At 45.7% G+C, this 20,957-nt stretch overlaps 1 protein-coding gene across 1 annotated transcript in view; it reads right to left on the bottom strand.

Moving 5' to 3' along the window:
• Nucleotides 1-20,957, bottom strand: part of LOC126538462 (DNA mismatch repair protein Msh6-like) — a 463,753-nt gene that overhangs the window by 412,670 nt on the left and 30,126 nt on the right. Inside the window, exons 3-4 of the mRNA XM_050185304.3 lie at nucleotides 11,378-11,523; nucleotides 8,231-8,265 (exon numbers count right to left, since the gene is read on the bottom strand). Of these exons, the coding sequence (XP_050041261.2) occupies nucleotides 8,231-8,265; nucleotides 11,378-11,523 (181 nt within the window). The remainder of the gene's footprint in view (nucleotides 1-8,230; nucleotides 8,266-11,377; nucleotides 11,524-20,957) is intronic.

Here is a 20,957-nt window from a genome sequence, read left to right as displayed (position 1 = left end):
AGAGACCGCCACTAGAGACTGTCTGCGAGTGGATACTCGCAGCGTGGCACCTGGTTTCTCCTAGTATTTTCAAGAAGAGCTTCAAGAAGATGGGGCTGTCGAATGCGCTCGACGGAACCGAGAACGATGCGCTTTTGGAGGGCAGTGACAGCGGCCGCGACGATGATTCCCAGTCGGACCTCTCGACCAGTCATTCAGACTAGAGCGTGCATGACCGGATCTGGCTGGTCAAAATACGTGCTAATTCTGTTAATTAAAAAAGTATCCTTCATTCGTCCTATAATTTATTTTCTTTTTAATGTATATACTGCGCGGGTTACTACATATTGCACATTATTTCGCATGTGTTCGCGAAATGTCCGCGTAATTCGTGCACCCGCTTTTCAGAGCTCTAAAATTGCAAAAAGAACTGTGCAATGCGAATAAATATGGTACTTCGTGTTGAAGCGTGAGGCAGCATGCATGTCAATTCACTCATTCCTGCTACCCCACTTCCTCTCTGCAGGACTTTGATAGCGAATTTCTGCGGTCATCGAGTGAGACGTGCTCAGGTTTGCCAGTGGCACATGACAACATGCTTGTTAACTTAGAAAGCATATGTTTACAAGTTTATACAGCCAATTAAAGTATTGTCCTTACTTTCCATAGCTGTCTACTATTTTCTATTGCAATCGATGCTCCACCTTTCTGGTGAAACTGCGACTTTCTTTTTAGTCATCGCAACTCTAGTACATTGGAAATAAATCTGCTTTTTCGAACGCAAAAGTTGCATTTCTGTATGAAAGCATGAGGTTCGCAGTACTGTAAAGGACTTTTTTTCTTTCTTTTTGGATCATGGAAAACGAGCACGCATTACGACCGAGTAAATACGCTACAGTAAAAGCTCGTTAATTCACTACTCGTTAATTCGAAATTTCGGATAATTCGAATTAGTTGCCGCGGTCCGTCCCACAATGTATTGAAAGCAATATGTGACACATCCCGCTAATTCACACTGAAATCCGCACCGCCACCGATAATTCGAACTCCGCATCATCGTGGATGGGGAGAGTGCTAGTGCGCGGGAGCACGCTGGCTTCGCCGCACGGGTCGCGCAGCTTTTGCTTTTTCGATCAGCGGCAAGGACGCTAACGCCCTCGCCGCGCGCCATGTTCTTTGCGTACGAGCGTGCGAGGGTGAGCCGGCGAACGCGGCTCAATCTCGCGTGCACGAGAGGGTAAGGTGGGGAGGACAGGGTGTTGGAGCAGCGCCATCTAGAATTTTCTAGGTGGCTTTGGTTGGAGGAGCGCACCCTCTCTTGTGGCGTGCAAGGCAGAGGGGTGAGGCAAGGGAGGAACCGGGGGACGATGTTCGGCGGCTGAGGCGGCTGCTGCTTACGGCGCGGCCGCGCGACCATGCGGTCGCTGCATCTTGAAAGCGATCTGCGATGTTTGCAGAGTGCGCGTATTGCCGGTAGCTTCATATGCGATGTGCTTTCTACGTTTCGTTCGCGTTAAAGCGAGGGCTGTATGAACGTCAATTCGCTCGCTGCTACTGCTGCGTGCCCTCACTCCAGCGTTTTTCAGCGAGTTTCCGCGGTCATCGAGCAAGATGCATTCATGCTCACCTGTGCGTGCGTGACACAGTGCTTGTTAATTTAGTTAGTAAGCGAATGCTTACAAGTTTATATGGCCGATAAAACTATTATCCTTACTTCGTATAGCTATCTACTAATTTTCTATCGCAATCGGTGCTTCGCTTTTCGCGCCAGACGGAGCCTTTTTTTTTTTTTTCTCCGCCCCAGTCAGCGCGACAAACGCGCAGATGGAGCAAGAGCCATCTCGACGTTGGGCGCGTCGGACCGCGCTGGCCGCGTCCGGTTACGTTGGCTGCGCCAGAGCTTCGAAGTATAGACGTTGTTCACGCCAACGTGACGTAGCGTGTGCACGCGTGCTCACGCCACGTCAGACTATATACGCGCCTTAACCGAGCTATTTTTTTCTCTGACTTTCATTAGTTCGAATTTTGTATAATTCGAATTTTCATAGCATCCCCGCGGAATTCGAATTAACGAGCTTTTACTGTAACTTGTTTTCATGGGCACAGGTTCGCCAAGTTAGTTTTGTGACTCACCGTTGTGCCAGTCTTATTTTTCACCATCAGGTCATAACAATAGCTCTAACACTTGAGAAGAAAACCTACCTGTTAATCTGACATGGAACCTATTCTTTTTTATATTTTTAATGTGAATGCAGGATTATTTAATGCCAGACGCACAAGCTGTGAACATAACTGTCCAAATTTTATTTTTAAAATTGTGGCTACGACTACACCCGGGGATCGAAGTGCATTCTTAAAATAAATTTTTGAAAGTTTATTTTTCTGCCTGAGCATCATTTGAAAACATTGTGTGCACAAAGAAATGCGAAAAAAATAGGTATAATTTCACGATGGGGTAATTTAGATATTGGGCTTTGATATTGATTGCTGTGCATATAATATTCAAAACAAAAAGCACAACTTAAGCAGTGGTGGAACAGCCATCTGACCTCTTGGTACAGGTCTTAGAAGAACTTCAGTTTGGCCTAGTTGGTGTTTACTGCATATCATATTGACAGCCGATAAAGACGGGGACAGGCGGAAGAGAACACATACCGCCCGTGTTGTTTATGTGTTCTCTTCCACCTGTCCCCATCTTTATTTGCGGTTAATATGATACGCAGGTCTTAGGACGGGCAAAAATGTGATTTTGTGCAGTGACACGCACTTTTCCCGCAGTGCTCAGCATATATCTATATTCCAGACACGGTCACAATTTTAACAGGAACAGCCAATAAATATAACAGAGCCGACTTTTACGTATGAGTGAGACATTCGGATTGAAAATTACCAAAATACTTGCATTATTTTAGTAGAATGGTTTTCCATGACTATACATCACGCTATAATGCCGCTTCCATGGTTTAGACTTCAATCAAAAGTTGTACATTTGGCATGCTTCCAACTAGCCTGAACAAAAAGTACACGGAACTAGAGCATGTAAACAAGATCATGGCAATGTGCGCAACTAAACCAAGTTACAGTGATGACACTGACAGGCTTCTTCTAATGTGCAGGATCTCTCCAACACATATCTATACAGTCAAACCCGACTATATCGAACCCATTTACACGGAATTATTCTATATATCGAACAATTTCTGGACATGGTATAGTTACAATGAGTATATATAGCAAAAATTACGCTTGCATCGAACAAAAATAGCAGCGACTCCCGACATATCAAACGTCAAGTGGCGGAAAAGTGCCCCCAGAAGTTGGCTTTTCATCGCGATGGTAGGGAAACCCGGCAGTGCGGCTCCATCCAACAGCTCTCCCTACCATGACTGCACTGCCTCGGATGAGCCGTCGACAGCCCCCTGATAAAAATGATCCTAGCCCACCCGCAGCGCTTGCTCAGACAGCCAATGATAGGCTTTTCTGCCCTTGTCATGAAACATGGTGAAAGTGTGAGTTGTCTCGCAGCTTTTCTGGTTCATTGTCTGTGGGTCTTGTGGCCTTCTCCCGCAGTGTTGCCGTGATGAAGCAGCAGAATTCGCCTTTCGTCGTGAAGCTTGAAATTATAAATCGGGTCGAACGCGGTGAGAAATCGGATGTCCCCAAGTGTGCAAGATTCTGAGGAGCCCTCTCAGCTCGATCTTGAAGAATAAGGGGAAGATTGATAGATACTGCTGAAAAGATACTGCTGGTTTTAGTCGAAAACAACTGTGAACATACTTTGTGCACATGTAATCCGTATTTCTTCATATGTCGTTTAAGAAAACTTCTGTGTTATTGCTGTACTTGATTTGATGCTGTACTTGATTGCTGTACTTGATTTGATTTGATGACTACTTCTGTATTACTATTGTTATTTTGTTCTGTCTGCTGTTGCCATGTAATGGTTTCCTGGGCCTTCGTCAAGCTGTTCGTAAAGCTTTTAGCCCAGGTGACCATCCAGATACTTGCTGGAGAATAAAATATGATTTGATTTGATGTTGATTTAGGCTAAAGCGGCCAAATTCGCGACCCGGTGCCCGTAGCGCCCGCATGTACGCACGGCCGTGTACGAGTGGTTCATCAGAAATTGCTTCAGCCGTGCCGCCTCACGCGTTGCTCGGTGATGACTGCAAATTCTGATGAATGCGACACGAAGCCGTTGCCGGTGTTACCAAAGTTTGGAGCGAAATATCAGAATTTCCGGAAGCTGTTGACGAATCAATGGTGGACGAGTTTGTGGGTGCAAATGATGGTGTCACGACCTCGGGAGAGCTCAAAAACGAAGACTACATTGCCGACATCGTACCGAGCGCAAGTGAAAGTGGGCACAATGAGGAAAGCAACGACGGTGCTTTGCCCACATCTTCCGAAGTGATTGGTGTGCCCACACTATTCCAGTACTTCTGTGCGAATGCGGAAGCTTGCAGCCTCAGCTGCTCCGACTCCTTAGACAATGTGGAGAAGTGCGTGCGATGCAGGCAGCGAAATTGTGCAAGCAGAAGAAAATACAGGACTATTTTGTGCGAAACTAAGCTAGTTTCATCAATAAAGTGATTTTATAAATGGTATGTGCTTTTATGACATTAAATTATTTAGCAGGCTTATATCGAATTATGCTCTATATCGAACTGATAGGCATTTTTTTTGCGAGTTCGATACAGCCGGGTCCAACTGCAAAATGTTGCCGCAGAACATTCCAAAGCTGATCAAATTACAACCATAGAATCTGCTCTTTCGATCACGCATGGTTAAAAAAAGAGTCCAGAGTCATAAGCAAGTACACATATGCCAGCAGTTGAGTACAAATTACAAAATATTTTTAAAGTGGCACCGCTAACAACTATGCTAGACAGTGTGTCGCCGGAGATGCTTCTTTTTGATTGGACCTTGAGTGAGCTCCACATGGCTGTGCCTGCGCATTGACTTCCAGGATTATGGTTGATGATGGCATCCTTTAGTTTTCATTATACTGCAACAGCAGCATTAACGAAAAGAGGCTTTGCATTCTTTTGCTTCGTTTGGCACAGGCTTGGCTTCCACCAAAATGCTGCTGTTGGCACACTTTGGCACAGCTGTCCCACCACAGCTCGAGGCAGTTATAGAAATTTTGATTGTTTACCGAAAATTTCCGTAATGCCTCCATGACTGCTGAGGTTTCGACCGAATCAAACGCTTTCTTGTAATCAATGAAAGCTATATATAAGGGTTGGTTATATTCCGCACATTTCTCTATCACCTGATGGATAGCGTGAACATGGTCTATTGTTGAGTAGCCTTTACGGAACCCTGCCTGGTCCTTTGCCTGACAGAAGTCTAAGGTGTTCCCGATTCTATTTGCGATTACCTTAGTAAATAGTTTCTAGGCAACTGACAGTAAGCTGATCAGTCTATAATTTTTCAAGTCTTTGGCATCCCCTTTCTTATGGATTAGGATTATGTTAGCGTTCTTCCAAGATTCCGGTACGCTCGAAGTCATGAGGCATTGCATATACAGGGTGGCCAGTTTTCCTATATCAATCTGCCCACCATCCTTTAACAAATCTGCTGTTACCTGATCTTCCCCAGCTGCCTTCCCTCTTTGCATAGCTTCCAAGGCTTTCTTTACTTCTTCCGGCGTTACTTGTGGGATTTCAAATTCCTCTACACTATTCTCTCTTCCGTTATTGTCGTGGGTGCCACTGGTACTGTATAAATCTCTATAGAACTCCTCAGCCACTTGAATGATTTCATCCATATTAGCAATGATATTGCCGGCTTTGTCTCTTAACGCATACATCTGATTCTTGCCTATTCCTAGTTTCTTCTTCACTGCTTTTAGGCTTCCTCCGTTCCTAAGAGCATGTTCAATTCTATCCATATTATACTTCCTTATATCAGCTGTCTTACGCTTGTTGATTAACAATAGTAGCAACTGCTACAAAGGAAACCCATACGGGTTCCTCGAAAGAAAAGCCTCATAGTTGAAGAACTATGAGGTTGAAGTTTTCCCTTTATTCATTACTTCTCTCCACCTTGCGGGTTTCCGCAGAACTACTACGTAAAACTCTTGCCTTTGCTTCGTGTTGTTGACAAATTCGACTTCGCCCTGCCATCTGCTAGCCGCCTGGTTAGCTCAGATGGTAGAGCAGCTGCCCCGGAAAGGCGGTGTTCCCGGGTTCGAGTCCCGGACCAGGACGAATTTTTCTTCAACTATGAGACCTTTCTTTGGAGGAACCCGTATGGGCTTCCTTTGTAGCAATTGCTACGAACGGGTGGATGTCTGATTTTTTCCTTTATTCAAAGTGCATTAGTGCAGCAGTCTCAACAGCACTGTACTTTAGCTGTGCGCTATGTCCAGCCCCTTTTTAGACCTATTGGGGGCAAGCTACCCCACTGGAAAAGCTGGCGCCACCGTCGGCGCGATGTGACATGAGCGACCACGTGGACACAGCAGCCGTGTCAGCTGCTTTGGAAGCGCCGAAGCGAGCTGAAACCAAAACTTTAATGTCCCACCTGCGCCGCGGTTCCGATTAAGTGGTGAAGCTTTACCACCTTGGGTGTCTGCTTTACAACATTTGAAAGTACTATAATAGGTAGTGGCTGCCTTTGGAGGCGTGAAGCATGGTAGGCTACTGTTCGGTGTCGCAGTGCCGGACATACGCAACAGAGCCCGATGTCAGCCTTATTTGCATGTAGCCACAGGGCAAGGAGCTGTGTGAAGCTTGGCTAGCGAAACTTAGAACTGACCAACAGCCGTCGGCTACAACTCCGGTATGTAGCAAGCACAGATGCGAGGATTTCTGCTACAGCGGCAGGTCTGCTATGTTCGATGAGCAACAGAAAACATGCATTGAGACGCTCGCTCGCGCCCGCTGCCCCGCTGTCATGACAGTTTGGTTTGAGAACACCGATAAACATACAGTGCGACACAACTTGAGAAATAATATTGAAATATCCAAGAATTTAGAATAAAATTGAATCGTCGCAACGGCACATCACAGTCACCATAGGCGTCGAAGTCTCTACAACGAAGTTATTTTTGAACAGCTCTGATAGCGTCCACACAACAATGGTTGCTTGTGTACTGTCAAATGCTCAAATTCTACGGCCTAAAACTTGCAGCATGGTGCAAAAACGCACACGCAGCGAAAGCGAAACATTGTGCGCGAACATGCATGCAGACCCGCAGTAGGTCGCTGCAAACCTGTGCAATCGCTGCATTGAGGCTTCATTCTGTTATGCTCCATCTGGTTATGCAGACAGCCAACTATAAGAACATACTTCACATAGTTTGCACTCAGCATTTGCCTGCCTTTCACGCGAGAAGTCGGTTTGAGAAACTCCATTGTGACGACCGCGCGCAGCGGCGTTCACTGTACGTATTCGGTAAAGAGACAGCATCTGTAAACGATTTTGTACTTTCAGTTTGCCCAAGATTATTATTTCGACAGTTAGAAATTTCCCTCGTTTTGAGATTACTTACAGAAATGTCCAGGAGGGCTGCCGCGTGGTGTTCTTATTGAGCGCCGTAAGCCAAACCTACGAGGAGCGCGCCGCGTGATCCCTCATACTATGCAAGGGAGGCGCTTCCGACAGATGGCGACTCCATAAATCCTAGCCCCCAATAGTCTCTACACATGTTGTCATGCTTCACGTGGAACCCAGAACCCACTGGATTTTTGACATAAATAAAGTGTGGCTCTATGTAATAACAGCATGTTTCTATAAGCTAATATGCAGCCCAACCAACAAAAACTGCCCAGTTCGTTGTTCGCGTTTACCCACATCCCGTCTATGCCTGGTGCTATCAATATGCTTGCCTACAACATACAAAATGCTTGTATATTGTGGCATGGCAAGCTCCGAGAGTTATAACACTGCCGAGCCAATGCTGCATGTAATTTCCAAATTAATTCCTTTCATATGGCAATCGAGCATTGAATTAATGTGCAGAAAAACTCACTTGGGGTGCTGCAAAAAGCTTAAAAGTGTTGTGGGAAAACCAACCAACATGAGTTTGCCACATGGGCAGCTTGTTTAAGTCATTTTCCCCAACCTTGTTCATGTTGAAACTAATTTCCCTGACTTTCCCAAGTTCCCCTGGCTGCTAAACACCCTGTGGTTCCAGTTCAGTAGAAAATAACGGTTCAGCTTCAATATTTAGTTAGATTCTGGTTTGGTTCAGCACCCTGAGTGGAAATGTTTAAGACAGACAACATGAACACGAGCCCACCTGTTCATCCTCTTCGTCAGTGCTGTTGCTGGCAGCTGAAAACACAAAAGAAGTATTGTGAGTAATGGCTTCATCTCCTTCACAATCACTGAGTAAAAGCCAAGCACAAGCAACAAGTACCTCAGCTGTGATCAGACTCAAGAAATCTGTTGGGGAAACCTCAGCATCTACGACCCATTAACCTGCTAATATGAACTTGTTAAAATGCACTTGAAACACCTGAAAAGTGCATTTTAAGAAACACCAGAAAAGTGCAAAAGAAAGGAGCTCAAACAGGCACAAAACCACCAGAATTGACAGAATTAAAACAAGGGCTCAGATGGAGTGACCAACAGCTGGAAAGTAGGGATGTGCGAATATTAGAAATTTCGAATATGAATCAAACTGTTCTTGCTATTTGAATCATATTCTATTCGAGAGCTCACTATTCGAAGTTGTCAAATATTCACTTGGTTTGAATACTGAGGAATAGAATGTCTACAGAAGGAACGACTGATGCAAATGGAGAGTCTTGCAAATAATTCTGTTGCAGGAAAACTTCAGTTATTGCACAGACACACAAGTTCATGAGCAATCACATGGAGGTAATCATTTATGCACAATAGTTTCGAGTAGTTAAACACACATGTATCGCCTTAGGCAGCCTACGAATTTTCTCTCCCAACTTTAGGCAAAAATACTTTTTCTTTGGCCAATGTCCCCATGCATGGATCCCTTCAAAACTGAATGAGGTACTGTGTGGCATTGCGGCGCTTTGCTCCCTCATAGAGCACCACACTTCTGCTTGCATCTGACGATGTGCTTTTTGTTTGTTGAGTTACTGCCACTTTCATAATGCACCAGATATGGTCACATTTCTTTTGTTCTCATTTACAAGTTTTTCCAATGAGCTAAAATCCAAATAGTAACGGCACTGAATGTATCAGATAACGTAGATAAGCCTTTTGTAGTCAGACTACAGGCTAGCTTTTATATTTTAGCTTGTTTAAAGTGATCAAATATTCCATATTGAAGTCCATTTCTCATGCAGACTTCCTGTAATTTAACCCTGGTCATTTCAACTTTTTGGGTTAATTCGAATATGCCCAATGGGCCCAAACTCATTATTTCGATCCTAAAATTAGCCTTTGCCGCATAATTTCACCTTGACTAGGCTGCGCACACGTGCCTAACCCCCGTAGTGGCAGCGTCTGTCTCGGCAGTGATTAGGGGACAAGAGAATGCATTGAAAAACGTGTATTTTCAGCCTGCCCAGGAACATTATCAAACAATAACCGTAGCACATAATCAGTGGTGGTCCAGCCAGTTTAGAAAATTTGGAGCAATTTTTTTTAGCAATTTTCGGAGCAGGAAAAATATCGTTCTGGAGCAGTTTAGGAACTGCCCCACCAGCATTTTGGAGCAGTTTCGGAGCAGAAAAATTTATCTTTTTGGAACACTTGGAGCAGTATAGCAACAATCTGTAGCCATTTCTCCAAGCATGTTATTACTGTGCAATCAGTAAGTGCTGCTCAACATTGCAGCAAGACACAAAGCCAACAGCAACCAAGTAAGCTTGCCTTCCCACAGACGGTACCAAGCACAGTACGTTGCAAACATTTTTATTTGGGTAGGCAACAAACTTAATTTTGTAAACAAACAAAATTTTCTGGCTAACAAGAACAAGCATATGTACCTGGGTGCAAGGCAGACATAAAAGTACAAATGAACTAGACAGTTTGTGCCATCAGACACAATACAAAAATTGATGGCAGATGTCTTGTGCATTCCAAATGACAGATGTGCTTTGTAAGGCTTTACTGCACTAGACAAAATGTGTATCATGCCCGATAACAATGCTAGAAGCTTGACAAGAAATGTCTATGAACAGCACCAAAATGAGATGAGTAGTGCAAACTCGCTCGGTTACCAACGGTGTCAGCGACGGCATCCACGTTCTTGTGTTATAAATGAGTGTTTATGCCAAGCACAATTTTCTCTAATACTTATGGACTGTTATAGATGATCTGCAACAAGAACCACTTATAACAGCCCATATTATATTTATCTGGGTCACAGTTACCGTTGTTTAAGTGGCTCAGCCGCTCATATTCACTCGTCTCGGGGTGGAACAGCGCGGCTCATATGCGCAGACGTGTATGTTTTGCTACATTTTTACATTCTTTCATATCAGCGATGGCCCATTTCCACAATATCCAAAGTTAACAATGACTGACTGTAGATGTCGATGTAAACAAATTCACTGCTTTGGCCAACCCGACATGCACGTGGAAGGCTGCGCTCGAACACTTCCTGAATATGTGAAATGTCTAATGAATGTGTAAAATGAACACAAAAATCGAGGTGCAAGAGCAGACATCAGCGACGACAAACTCCAAGGCAGGCACACCGGCAGACGGAACTCGGCATGCGATTATCGGCCGTACTGTTAGCACAACAGCGCACTTAGGCCTGCTCACCCAGTAGTCTAATGATACATGGCTTCCAGGAACAACATGCTGTCTCGGAGATGCCATTGTTAATTAATCTCGGACCATGAAGTGCACAACCCACGCACACTGAACACGGGCAAGGTATACAAATCAACCGGCGAAAGCCCCCGCACCCTTCCAAAACGTTTACAGCGGTGTGCGGCAGAGGGCAGGACAGAGAAAACGAAAAAGGTGGCTTGCCCTCTCGCTTGTCGTACACTAAGTGGCACATACTCAGATACAAAAGTTGACGAGAGGTTATTCAAGAGTGGCACATACTCAGTGCATTCATGGCACAGCTCACCAAAGCATTGGCGTGAAAGGTGTCCATTGAAAGCAGCACATACCCAGTGCATTTGTGGCCCTCCCGCCCGCTTGCCCACCCATCAACCAAGTAATAGATAATAGCCTTTGGAAAGTGCACAAAGTACCCTAAAAATGCTAAGGCAATAAAAACAAAGGAATGTTTCAGTTATAACTTAATTACTGCATTAATTTGTAATAACTGCTCAACTATCCACCGGCATATTGACAGTCCAACTATGGGCTTCACATTAAATTTCCCGCTCTTCAATCAGCATTGTGAGGCAACTCAGCATAGCGTATATGATACTTTGGGCCATTACAGGGTTCAAAGAAACTGAGCTGTATAAGAAGTTTAATGAAGAGTGCAGACCTGAGCCATCAGTCACAGGGAGCAGGGCCACACGGTCACAGGGGTCTAGGGCGAGTGCCTTCTTTGCCTCTGACACACCATGGGTCCAGCGGGGATCGGAAGAATGCGCACCTGGGTCACCCGCTCCTGGGAACGGCTTGGTTAGCCTGCACACACAAAGCACTCGGCTTAACATAGAAGTATACAGAAATGAAACAACAGCTGCACAAGATTGCAAAAACTCGTGGGCAGGATGCAACATTTCAATCCACTCCACAAAACTAAAAATCAACTGAGCAGGATAATGAGATGGTAAAGCAAGTTTAAAGGAAAGGAAAATGTCCATTGGGGCTTTTAAGAAAGGCACAGTGCACACAAACTCTTGACACTTTGTTTATATATTATGCAAGAAAGAACAAGATGCAACGCCAGCTGACAAGGAATCTTGTTTAATGTATTCTGATGGTACAAAAGAAATAAATTACCAAACTTGTTAGATCTCTGTTTAACATCCGACAGCCACAGCATGTCCAGATAGCCAGCATTTTTCACTTAAAGGGGCCCTGAACCACTTTTTATCACAGTGGAGAGAGGCACTTCAAGTGAAAATAGGCTATTTCAGAAATACTTAGCTGTAAGAAGTACTTCAATACGTTAAGCAGAAGCAGAGTTCTTGGCAATCAAACGTGGTTTCCGCTGTGCTCTCGTCCGTTTTTCAATACCTTGCACTGCGAAGTGGGGCGTGCCCAGAACGCTCAGCCTTCTGAATTTCGCAGTAGCGCACAATCTACATTTCATTTTGCATGTTAACATAGACACCACAACTTCCACTTTTGGCGCTTATGACGTACGAAACGTAAGGCAAATGCGGCTGCCTTCAGCGAGCCGCAGTGCACTTAGCCAGTGGACTCTTGGGGGCACCACACGGCGGCCACGATATCTATGCTGCATAGCCGACCGCAGCTGCCAATAGCAGCCACCATATGGGGATCCGCTTTATTACAAAATACAGAGCCCATAAGAAAGTGACGAGCAGGCACATTTGAGAGGGAAACAAGAGACAGTACATTCGGTGCAGTAATATAAACTCGCTCAGTTACAAGTGAGCAGGCAAGTGAGGAGCAGGCAAAGAGAACATTTGAGAGAACGATGACTTCGTGCTCCACTTGCGACATCAAAATGTGGCTGAGGTGCTCACAGCAGCGCATGCTACCCGCAGACTATGTTATTTCACCAAGCCTTCAAGGCCCCTTTAATATGACCAAACTTCACAGGGTCTCTTGTGTTATCCCTAAGATGACTTGAAAGCGAAAGCCGAAGTGCCGATGCATTAAAGACGGACACATGACATACACATCTCCCTTAATTCACTCACCGTAAAATTCCGAACGAGTGCCCCTATCCATGCTGTAGGATTTGCAGGATTCTGCAGGATTTGCAATGAGCTTAAATGGGTTATGTAAGTGTTTCCCCAGCATGTAACACAGTAGTTAATGCGGGAATGAATAAATGAAAAGTATAGTGATAGGAATATTTGACGGTTAAATATGTTTCGTCCTTGTAGAAGTACCCTAATCCCACAGGTAATCTTCTGTTTTACTTTGGTTATTTGTTCAATAAATTTAAGATTTCTGTCTACTTCTATGTCAATGAGCACGTGCTGATGGGAGAGTTTGTTATACATGATTACAACGAAGGCGCCAAATAAAACAACGGACGAAGGAAGGAGACACGAGACAACCACGTAGGCGCCTACGTGGTTGTCTCGTGTCTCCTTCCTTCGTCCTCTGTTTTATTTGGCACCTTCGTTGTAATCTTCTATGCCAGGATAATTACATGAAAAACTTGCAGGGATAGGACTTGCACCCAGAAAAATAGGATGAATGGAGTGAAGTGTTTGTTGGTGGGAAGTGAATACAACAAATTTTGTTTTCGGTGGGTTTATCTGTAGTTGGTTAGTATGCCACCGCTCCAGCAGGCTGCGTAAATCGCCTTTAGATACTAAGGTTGTAAGACTTTTATCGGAGTTATTGATATTAGTGTCATCTGCATAAAGTATACATTTCCAAGAAGCAGGCAGTTAGGCAGATCATTGACGCGGACCCAATGTGGAACCCTGGGGCACCGCAGCATTAGTGAACAAACATGGTTTTAGAATGAACGCCTAGACTAGTTACTACCTGCATTCTGTCTGGTAAGTAATTTTGTAGTAACAAAAGTGCTGGGCCGGTAATTCCTAATGACTCAAGCTTACAAAATAAGATGTGATGATTTATTTTCTCAAACGCTTTGCTTAAATCTAGAAATACTGAACCTGCATAATTGCCTTCATCGATAGTGAGTTTTAGTCGATCGGTTAGAGCAACAAGAGCAAATTCGGTCGAGTAACTCGAACGAAAGGCGTATTGGAATGTAGAGAGAATGTCAAATTTTGTAAAGCAAGTAATTAAATGTTTTTCTATAAGCTTTTCAATTACCTTGCTAAAAAAAGGTAATACACAGATGGGGCGATAATTGAAAGTTAAAGAGCAGTCACCTTTCTTAAAAATTGGGTGATCTTGCTTTGTTTTAGTTCCTGTGGGAAACTGCCTGATTTAAACATGATGTTGATTAAGTGTGCAAGGACATCAGTTATTAAGGGTGCAATTAATTTTATATGGGAAGGGTGTAATTTATACATGCCGGCACCGATTATTTTCATGTTGTTTTTTAATGTTAATAACTTCCTGGGTTGTAGTCTGAAATAAAAAGAAAGACTGTGGCAGACGCTGGGGCACGAGATTGTCATGCGCAGGTCTCTGTAGATAGCTGCTAAAGAAGAAATCAGCAAACGCATCAGCTATTTCTTTGGGGGTCTTGCACACCTTGCCCTGATAAGCAATTTCTGTTGTAGTTTCGCGATTATTTGCCCTATTTAAGAAGGAGTTAACAATTCCCCATTTCATTCTTATGTTTTTATAGCATTCCAAAATTTTTCTTTCGTACCATGCTTTTTTAGCTTTCTTCAATGAGGCAGAAAGCTGGTTAGAAAACTTCTTGTACCGAATCGCTTACTTCTTGTTAAATGGTTCTCGCTTGGTTTTCTTGTAAAGATTACCCTTCTTGTGCATTAAAGCTAGGAGCTTATCTGTTATCCATGAATTCTGAGGCGATGCATATCTCTTTTTGCATTTAACTTGATGGGAATGATGATCAAAACAGGACTTAAGCATAGAGATAAACAGTGCAAATGCTTTTTGTGGATCATTTGTAGAAGAGATGGGGGACCAGTCAAGATTTGACAGGGCTTGAAGGAATGATTGTTTCTCTAAAATGAACTTCGTGTAAGTGATTTTTGATAGTGAAAGTTTAAAAATATAGGATAGTGATCAGTTATGTCGGTCATTAGAACACCTGTCTGGTGGGTATGCCAAATTTGATAATGCATGGTCAATTAAGGTGCCTATGGGGTGGTTAGCACATCATGTCGGTATCTTAAACATTTATAACCAAAGCTGTTAAAACAATCAGAATAATGTAAAGCATTAGTAGATGTACAAGCAGCGAGGTTAATGTTGATGTCGCCTATAATTATTACATTTTTGTTTTCAGTTGCTAGCAGTCCCATGACGTTATGGACAGCAGCACAGAAATCTATTGCTGATGATGAGGATGAATGATATATGCAACCAATTATTAGGTCATTATTGTCTATGTTGAGTGTAGTATAGTGTCGCCCCCCGCCAGATCTCCGTGTTATCATACATTCATGTTTCGTAGTAGTCTAGCTAGATGGCGCACCCCCCTTCTGTCATGTGACGAGCTTGGACCAATCAGGAGGTGTCATCTGGCGTGTGAAGTCCTTTTTAGTAATAAACGGCCGCGAGCCGGCTCAGTCCTTGTCCAGTTTTCATCAGGAGCAGTTTGCTTCGTGTCTCCCTCTCTGCGTCGGCGCTCGCCATGCGTTCGCTGGTCGGGGGCCCCCGCTTGCCTGCCGCTGCCGACACAACATCTATGGCGACGAGGATGGGATTCCCGCTGCGGTTCCGACCGAAGCCCCGGGAAGCCAACGAGCTTCGTAAGTGAAGCATCCCTTACGTGTCTTCACGGCCTGCAAACGCCACCGACGCACTTGGCGTCGCGAGGCTTCTGAGCCTAGGCCTACTCGCCCCCTTTGTTCTTCCTTGCCCCATTCCTGCTGCGAGCTCCGGCTTGCCTCCTGCACTGTCTCCTGCACGCTACCGGGCATGGCTTCTTTTACGGCGAACCTTCCCGTTTTTCTTGAAGTGCCCGGGCCACCGTTAATTCCATGGTATCGACGGAAAAAAATTTTTCAGGCCCACCTCAAAGCGGCCGGCGGTGGCGACTGGACGGACGCACGATGAGCGTCCGTGCTCGTCAGCGCTCTCGGGCGTGAGGGACAACGGAAGTACTTTGCAGACGAGGAGCAGGAAGCAGCAAGGCAGTTAACTGGCGTAGCGTCAGCGTCAAGTAAAGCAGCAAGGCAGTCAACCGGCGCAGCGTCATCGTCAAGTGATGCGGTGCCGCCAGCGTCACAGTTCCAAAAACTCTTGCAGCGGCTTGACCAGCTGTTCGCCACGTCAACAAATGTTCTGGCAGAGAGGCACGAATTCACCAGTCGAAGGCAGTTAGAGGGAGAAGGATTCCTGGAATTCGTGACCGCATTGAAGGAGAAGGCGGTACAGTGCAACTTCGGCACAACCTACAACGAGCGCTTCCGAGACCAAATAATACATGGGGTAGCGAACGTCAGCGTTCGCGAAAAATTGTTAGCTCATGGCGAAACCCTGTCCCTGGACAAGGCAGAAGAAATTGGACGCTCTTTAGAAGCCTTGCATCAAGCGAACCGCGCGTTCAACTCCGAAAAATCGAGGCAGCTCAACTTGGCGCTCCGTCGACGAGCCAAGATGGCCGTCTTCTTCCGGGGAGCCGCCAAGATGGCCGACGTAGTCCGGGAGGCCATGAAGATGGCCGACTTCTTCCGAGGAGCCGCCAAGATGGCCGACGTCTTCCGGGAGGCTGCCCAGATGAGCGACATTTTCCACGAGGCTCCTCTGGGACCCGCAATGAAGCACAGGATGCGAAGAAAGAACCTAATGTCGACCGTAGTTCATGCGACCGGTGTGGCAGCACGAAGCATATTGCAATGTACAGGAATTGTCCAGCAAGGAACCGGCGGTGCAACGCCTGCCACACGATGGGCCATTTTGCATCAGTATGCCGAAAAACCCGTACTGTTCAGCACGTCTCTTCCGCAGAGACGCTGTCTTCGTCAACTTCCGCAGGACAGCCGTCCACGTCTGTCTTGACAGTGAGCACTTTGGAAACTAAAAAGGATTTCCGAGTCCCGGTAGTAGTTGGCGGCGTCGCCATGCGGCTGCTCGTGGACACAGGAGCGTCTGTCTCATTGATGACGGCCGAAGATTTTAGAAAGCACTTTGGTCGACAGCACAGGCTGTCACAAACAACAGTGGACTTGAGGAATTTCTCCAAGCAACGCATCGACATTCAAGGCCTTTTCCAAGCCACTGTCCAGTTTTTCCAAAGGTCATGCTCCGTCACGTTCCACGTAACGACTACGGGAACATCACTGCTGGGTTTAGACACCATGCAACGCTTGGGCATACAGATCGACGGTACGTCGCTGACATGTCGTCTACCATCGCTTCCTTCAGTACAGAGCCCCACAGGTGTGCCTCCGGGTTTTGATCACCTCTTCAGTGACGAGTTGGGTCTCGTCAACGACTTAGTGCACCGAATTCATCGGCAGCAAGATGCGAAACCAGTATCTTCAAAGTTGCGCCCACTACCCCTGGCTCTCCGTGACCAGGTCACAAATGAATTGCGACGTTTCGAGGACTGCGACGTCATCGAGCGCGTCGAGGCTTTGTAATGAGGGGGGGGGGGGTATGTAAAGCGAGCAAACAGTGATAAGTTTGTTAAGAAGAACAACTCAAACCGCCACTGCTTCAAGGGCCGTTTGTAGCTGTAAACGTTGACAGGCTATGCTCTCTTTAATTACAATGGCAACAGTGCCCGATGATGCGATAGCATCATCGCGATCTTTGAGAAAAGTAACATACTGTCGAAGAAAGTTTGTGTGTTTTGATTTTAAGTGTGTTTCTTGTAAACAGCCCTTTTGGATTGTGTTTGTGGATAAGCTCTTGAAACATCATCAAGGTTCCTAAGAAGACCTCTGACATTCCATTGACTGATTTGTGTATTCATATTAAAAGTAAATTGGTGCTGTGCGTACGGAAACGGAAGTGATGCCTTAGATTACAGAGCTCTTTCCAGGCCCTGTAATGGGGATTTTGCCCTTTTTGGAGCATTCGAGGGAGCCTCGCCACCCCTTAGGCACTTGGTGCGCCGTGAGGATAGGTGTAGTGTCCATTGCTTCTTGTGAGGCGCCGGACACGCGCTCTTGCGAGCGAGAAGTTTCCCGAGAGGGTCTCACCTCGGAAGGCAAGGCCCCTATGCCCACCAGCCCGGAGGTCGATGGGGCTCCCTGAGGGATTTGGCTGCGCTAGCTGTTGTCAGCGCTGGAAGGGGCCGGGGAGGTTGAGGCAGCCTGGGCTGCACCCACCTTCGGGGTCTCTGGTCCCCTCAGCTGGGTTGGCAGTGCAGTGCGAACTGCAGCCGCCGAGGGGGCAGATGGCGTAACTGCCAACTCACTGCTTGTGGGTCGGACAGCCACCGCAGGTCGTTGTGACGCCGCCCCCTGACGCGTCACATCGGCAAAGGTTTTCTTGGGCAGGTATGAAACCCGCCTGTGTGCCTCCTTGAATGATATATTCGCTTTTAATTTGATATTTACAATTTTTTTTCTTTTTTCAAGGATGTGCACGAGCGCGAGTACGCGGCGTGCTCCCCATCACAGTTTACACAGTGGAGAACGTTCTCACAAGCTTCAGTGGTGTGTTCATGGGCACTGCATCTTGCACAAGTTTGGCGGCCGCGGCAGTTCGATGAGCTGTGGCCAAATCGCTGGCATTTAAAACATCTCAGAGGGTTTAGGACATATGGTCTGACACGGATCTTCAGATATCCTGTCTCAATACTCTCAGTGAGCACACTTGAACCAAAGGAAAGAATTAGATGTTTTGTTTTAATCTCTTTGCCATCGTGCCATAGCAGAATTCTCTTACCAATAATTACGTTTTGATCGCTCCAGCCTTTTAATAGTACAACGTCCGTAAGCTCCATTTGATCATTATCTGAAACTACACCACAGGTGGTGTTCATCGTGTGGTGCGGGGTCACTGTGACTGGGACATCTCCAAATGATACAAAGTTAGGCAGTTTCTCGTGTTGCTTTTTGTCGCAGAGTTCCAAAAGGAGATCACCGCTAGCCATCTTTGATGCTTTATAGCCTGGTCCAGGTGCCTGAGTAAGAGATTTCGAAACAACAAAAGGTGAGATTGTTCATGCTTGTTTTTCTTGTTTTTTCAGAATGGATGTCATGAAATCGCTGGAAAGCTTCTTCTTGGCATCCAAAAAATTCAAAGATTTCTTCGGTGCGCCCCCCTTCAGTGAGCGACCAGGTAGTGTAAGGAAGGAACTAGCCATATGTGAGAGTATTTTTCGGCAGTAGCGCCAGCCACCCACCATGGAACCCAACAGGGGGACGCTGCAGGGCCTGAAAAACAGGGTCTACAGACGCCAGCTGTACGCTACCACTATAACCAAATCTGATATAACCTAGCTTGGCTACTCACACAAGGTTAACCCTTGCCGCCGTGGAGAAAGGAAGTAAATGGAAGAGAGAAGATGACAGGAAAGGTCAAAAAGCGAGAGATAAAGAAGATTCGAGGAGGGAGAGACAGGAAAAGGCGACTGCCGATTTCCTCCAGGTGGGTCAGTCTGGAGGTGCCGTCTATGCGAAGCCAAGGCCAAAGAGGTGTGTTGCCTCCGCCGAGGGGCCTTAATGGTCCAAACACCCAGCATCGGCTCAACCCCCAGGATCCCCCTTTCCCCAGACACGGCTAAGCCGCGCACGGCTACACGTGGGAGGATCCAACCCTCGTGTGCTCGGGTACATGGTGTCTCAACACACCAAACGCCTGCTGACACAGACGCCCCTGCGGGGATCTTCAGAGTCTATACTTCGCTTGGTTATGATCTGCTGCCATCAGCAGCCAAGAAACTTCTGTTCACGCCAAGAAGGCCACCCGTAGCACATCTCGGCCCAGCACTGCCGATCATCATTATCATCATCAGCCTGGTTACGCCCACTGCAAAGCAAAAGCCTCTACCATACTTCTCCAACTACCCCAGTCATGTACTAATTGTGGCCATGTCGTCCCTGCAAACTTCTTAATCTCATCCGCCCACCTAACTTTCTGCCGCCCCCTGCTATGCTTCCCTTCCCTGGAATACAGTCCGTAACCCTTAATGACCATCGGTTATCTTCCCTCCTCATTTCATGTCCTGCCCATGCTCATTTCTTTTTCTTGATTTCAACTAAAATGTCATTAACTCACGTTTGTTCCCTCACCCAATCTGCTCTTTTTTATCCCTTAACGTTACACCCATCATTCTTCTTTCCATAGCTTGTTGCGTCGTCCGCACTGCGGATCAGCGCAAGACAGTTTACAAAAGCGTGGGGTTTTTTTCTACTCTTCTTCTCTGCAGAAGTGATAAAGACAATCTGCAAAAATGCAAACAGATATGCTTGGATGCATAATTTTGTGGTTGCCCGGCTAGACTGGGAGCAGTTGGTCCTGGAAAAGGTGCATGACTATAGACTAACTGGTGAAGTACATTCCTTGGACTTCTCATCGGATCATGCTCAGAAGATGCAGAGGAGACGAAACTGCAAAATGCGTTACCAGGACCGCAGAGATGAACAAATACCAGACTTTTCGTGGGAAAAGTGCAGAGTGCACCTATGCTTCACAAAATCGAGGAACTGCTTCACCACATGGCATGAGCAATGAACTGGTCTTAGTTCCTTTTTTTTTTTTGTATCCGAAGAACGACAGTGTACTGAGCATTTATTTTTTCAGACACTATTCCTGGGTTATTTATCTTTGAAATGTATATTCGGAATTTCCTTTGATAATGTTTAGCAGATATCGTTTTTATTGTTTTTATCAAGTGGCGGCAAAAATGGCGCTTTCTAGAATTTTTGTTCTACCTAAAACTTTTTTGTTTGTAAACATATGTTTTTGGAAAGAGAATTTCATTATGCACAACATGCTATGCTGCAATGTGTGCTGGAATATTTTTAGTGGTAAATATTTTTTCCCGAGACCTAGAAAATACTACCATTTTCTCACGGTAACGAAAGAGTTAAGGGCTCAAATTGCCACAGGCATGTCCGAAAAAGCTCTTAAGGCCTGCCAGTACACTTATTATGCATATCGGTGCTCGTACTGTGACAGGAGACGAGGATGCACGATAATTAAGGAATAGATACTGTGTCCCGTGACAATTTCCCCTTCCCAGACTTATGCTTCACCGCGTAATATTTCTGTACTAAGGCGAAGCTAAGTTTCGAAAATTACCATTGCGCAACGCACTGTGCTTTGCAAGCTTCGAAGCCAATCGCAAGGATTACAAAGGTGGAGTCGGTGCCATTGCTGACAGCGGCGAATTC

Source organism: Dermacentor andersoni, chromosome 4 (assembly GCF_023375885.2).
Source record: "Dermacentor andersoni chromosome 4, qqDerAnde1_hic_scaffold, whole genome shotgun sequence".
NCBI lineage: Eukaryota > Metazoa > Arthropoda > Arachnida > Ixodida > Ixodidae > Dermacentor > Dermacentor andersoni.
Note: the sequence above shows the minus strand (reverse complement) of the source record. Positions and strands in the feature narration are given on the sequence as shown.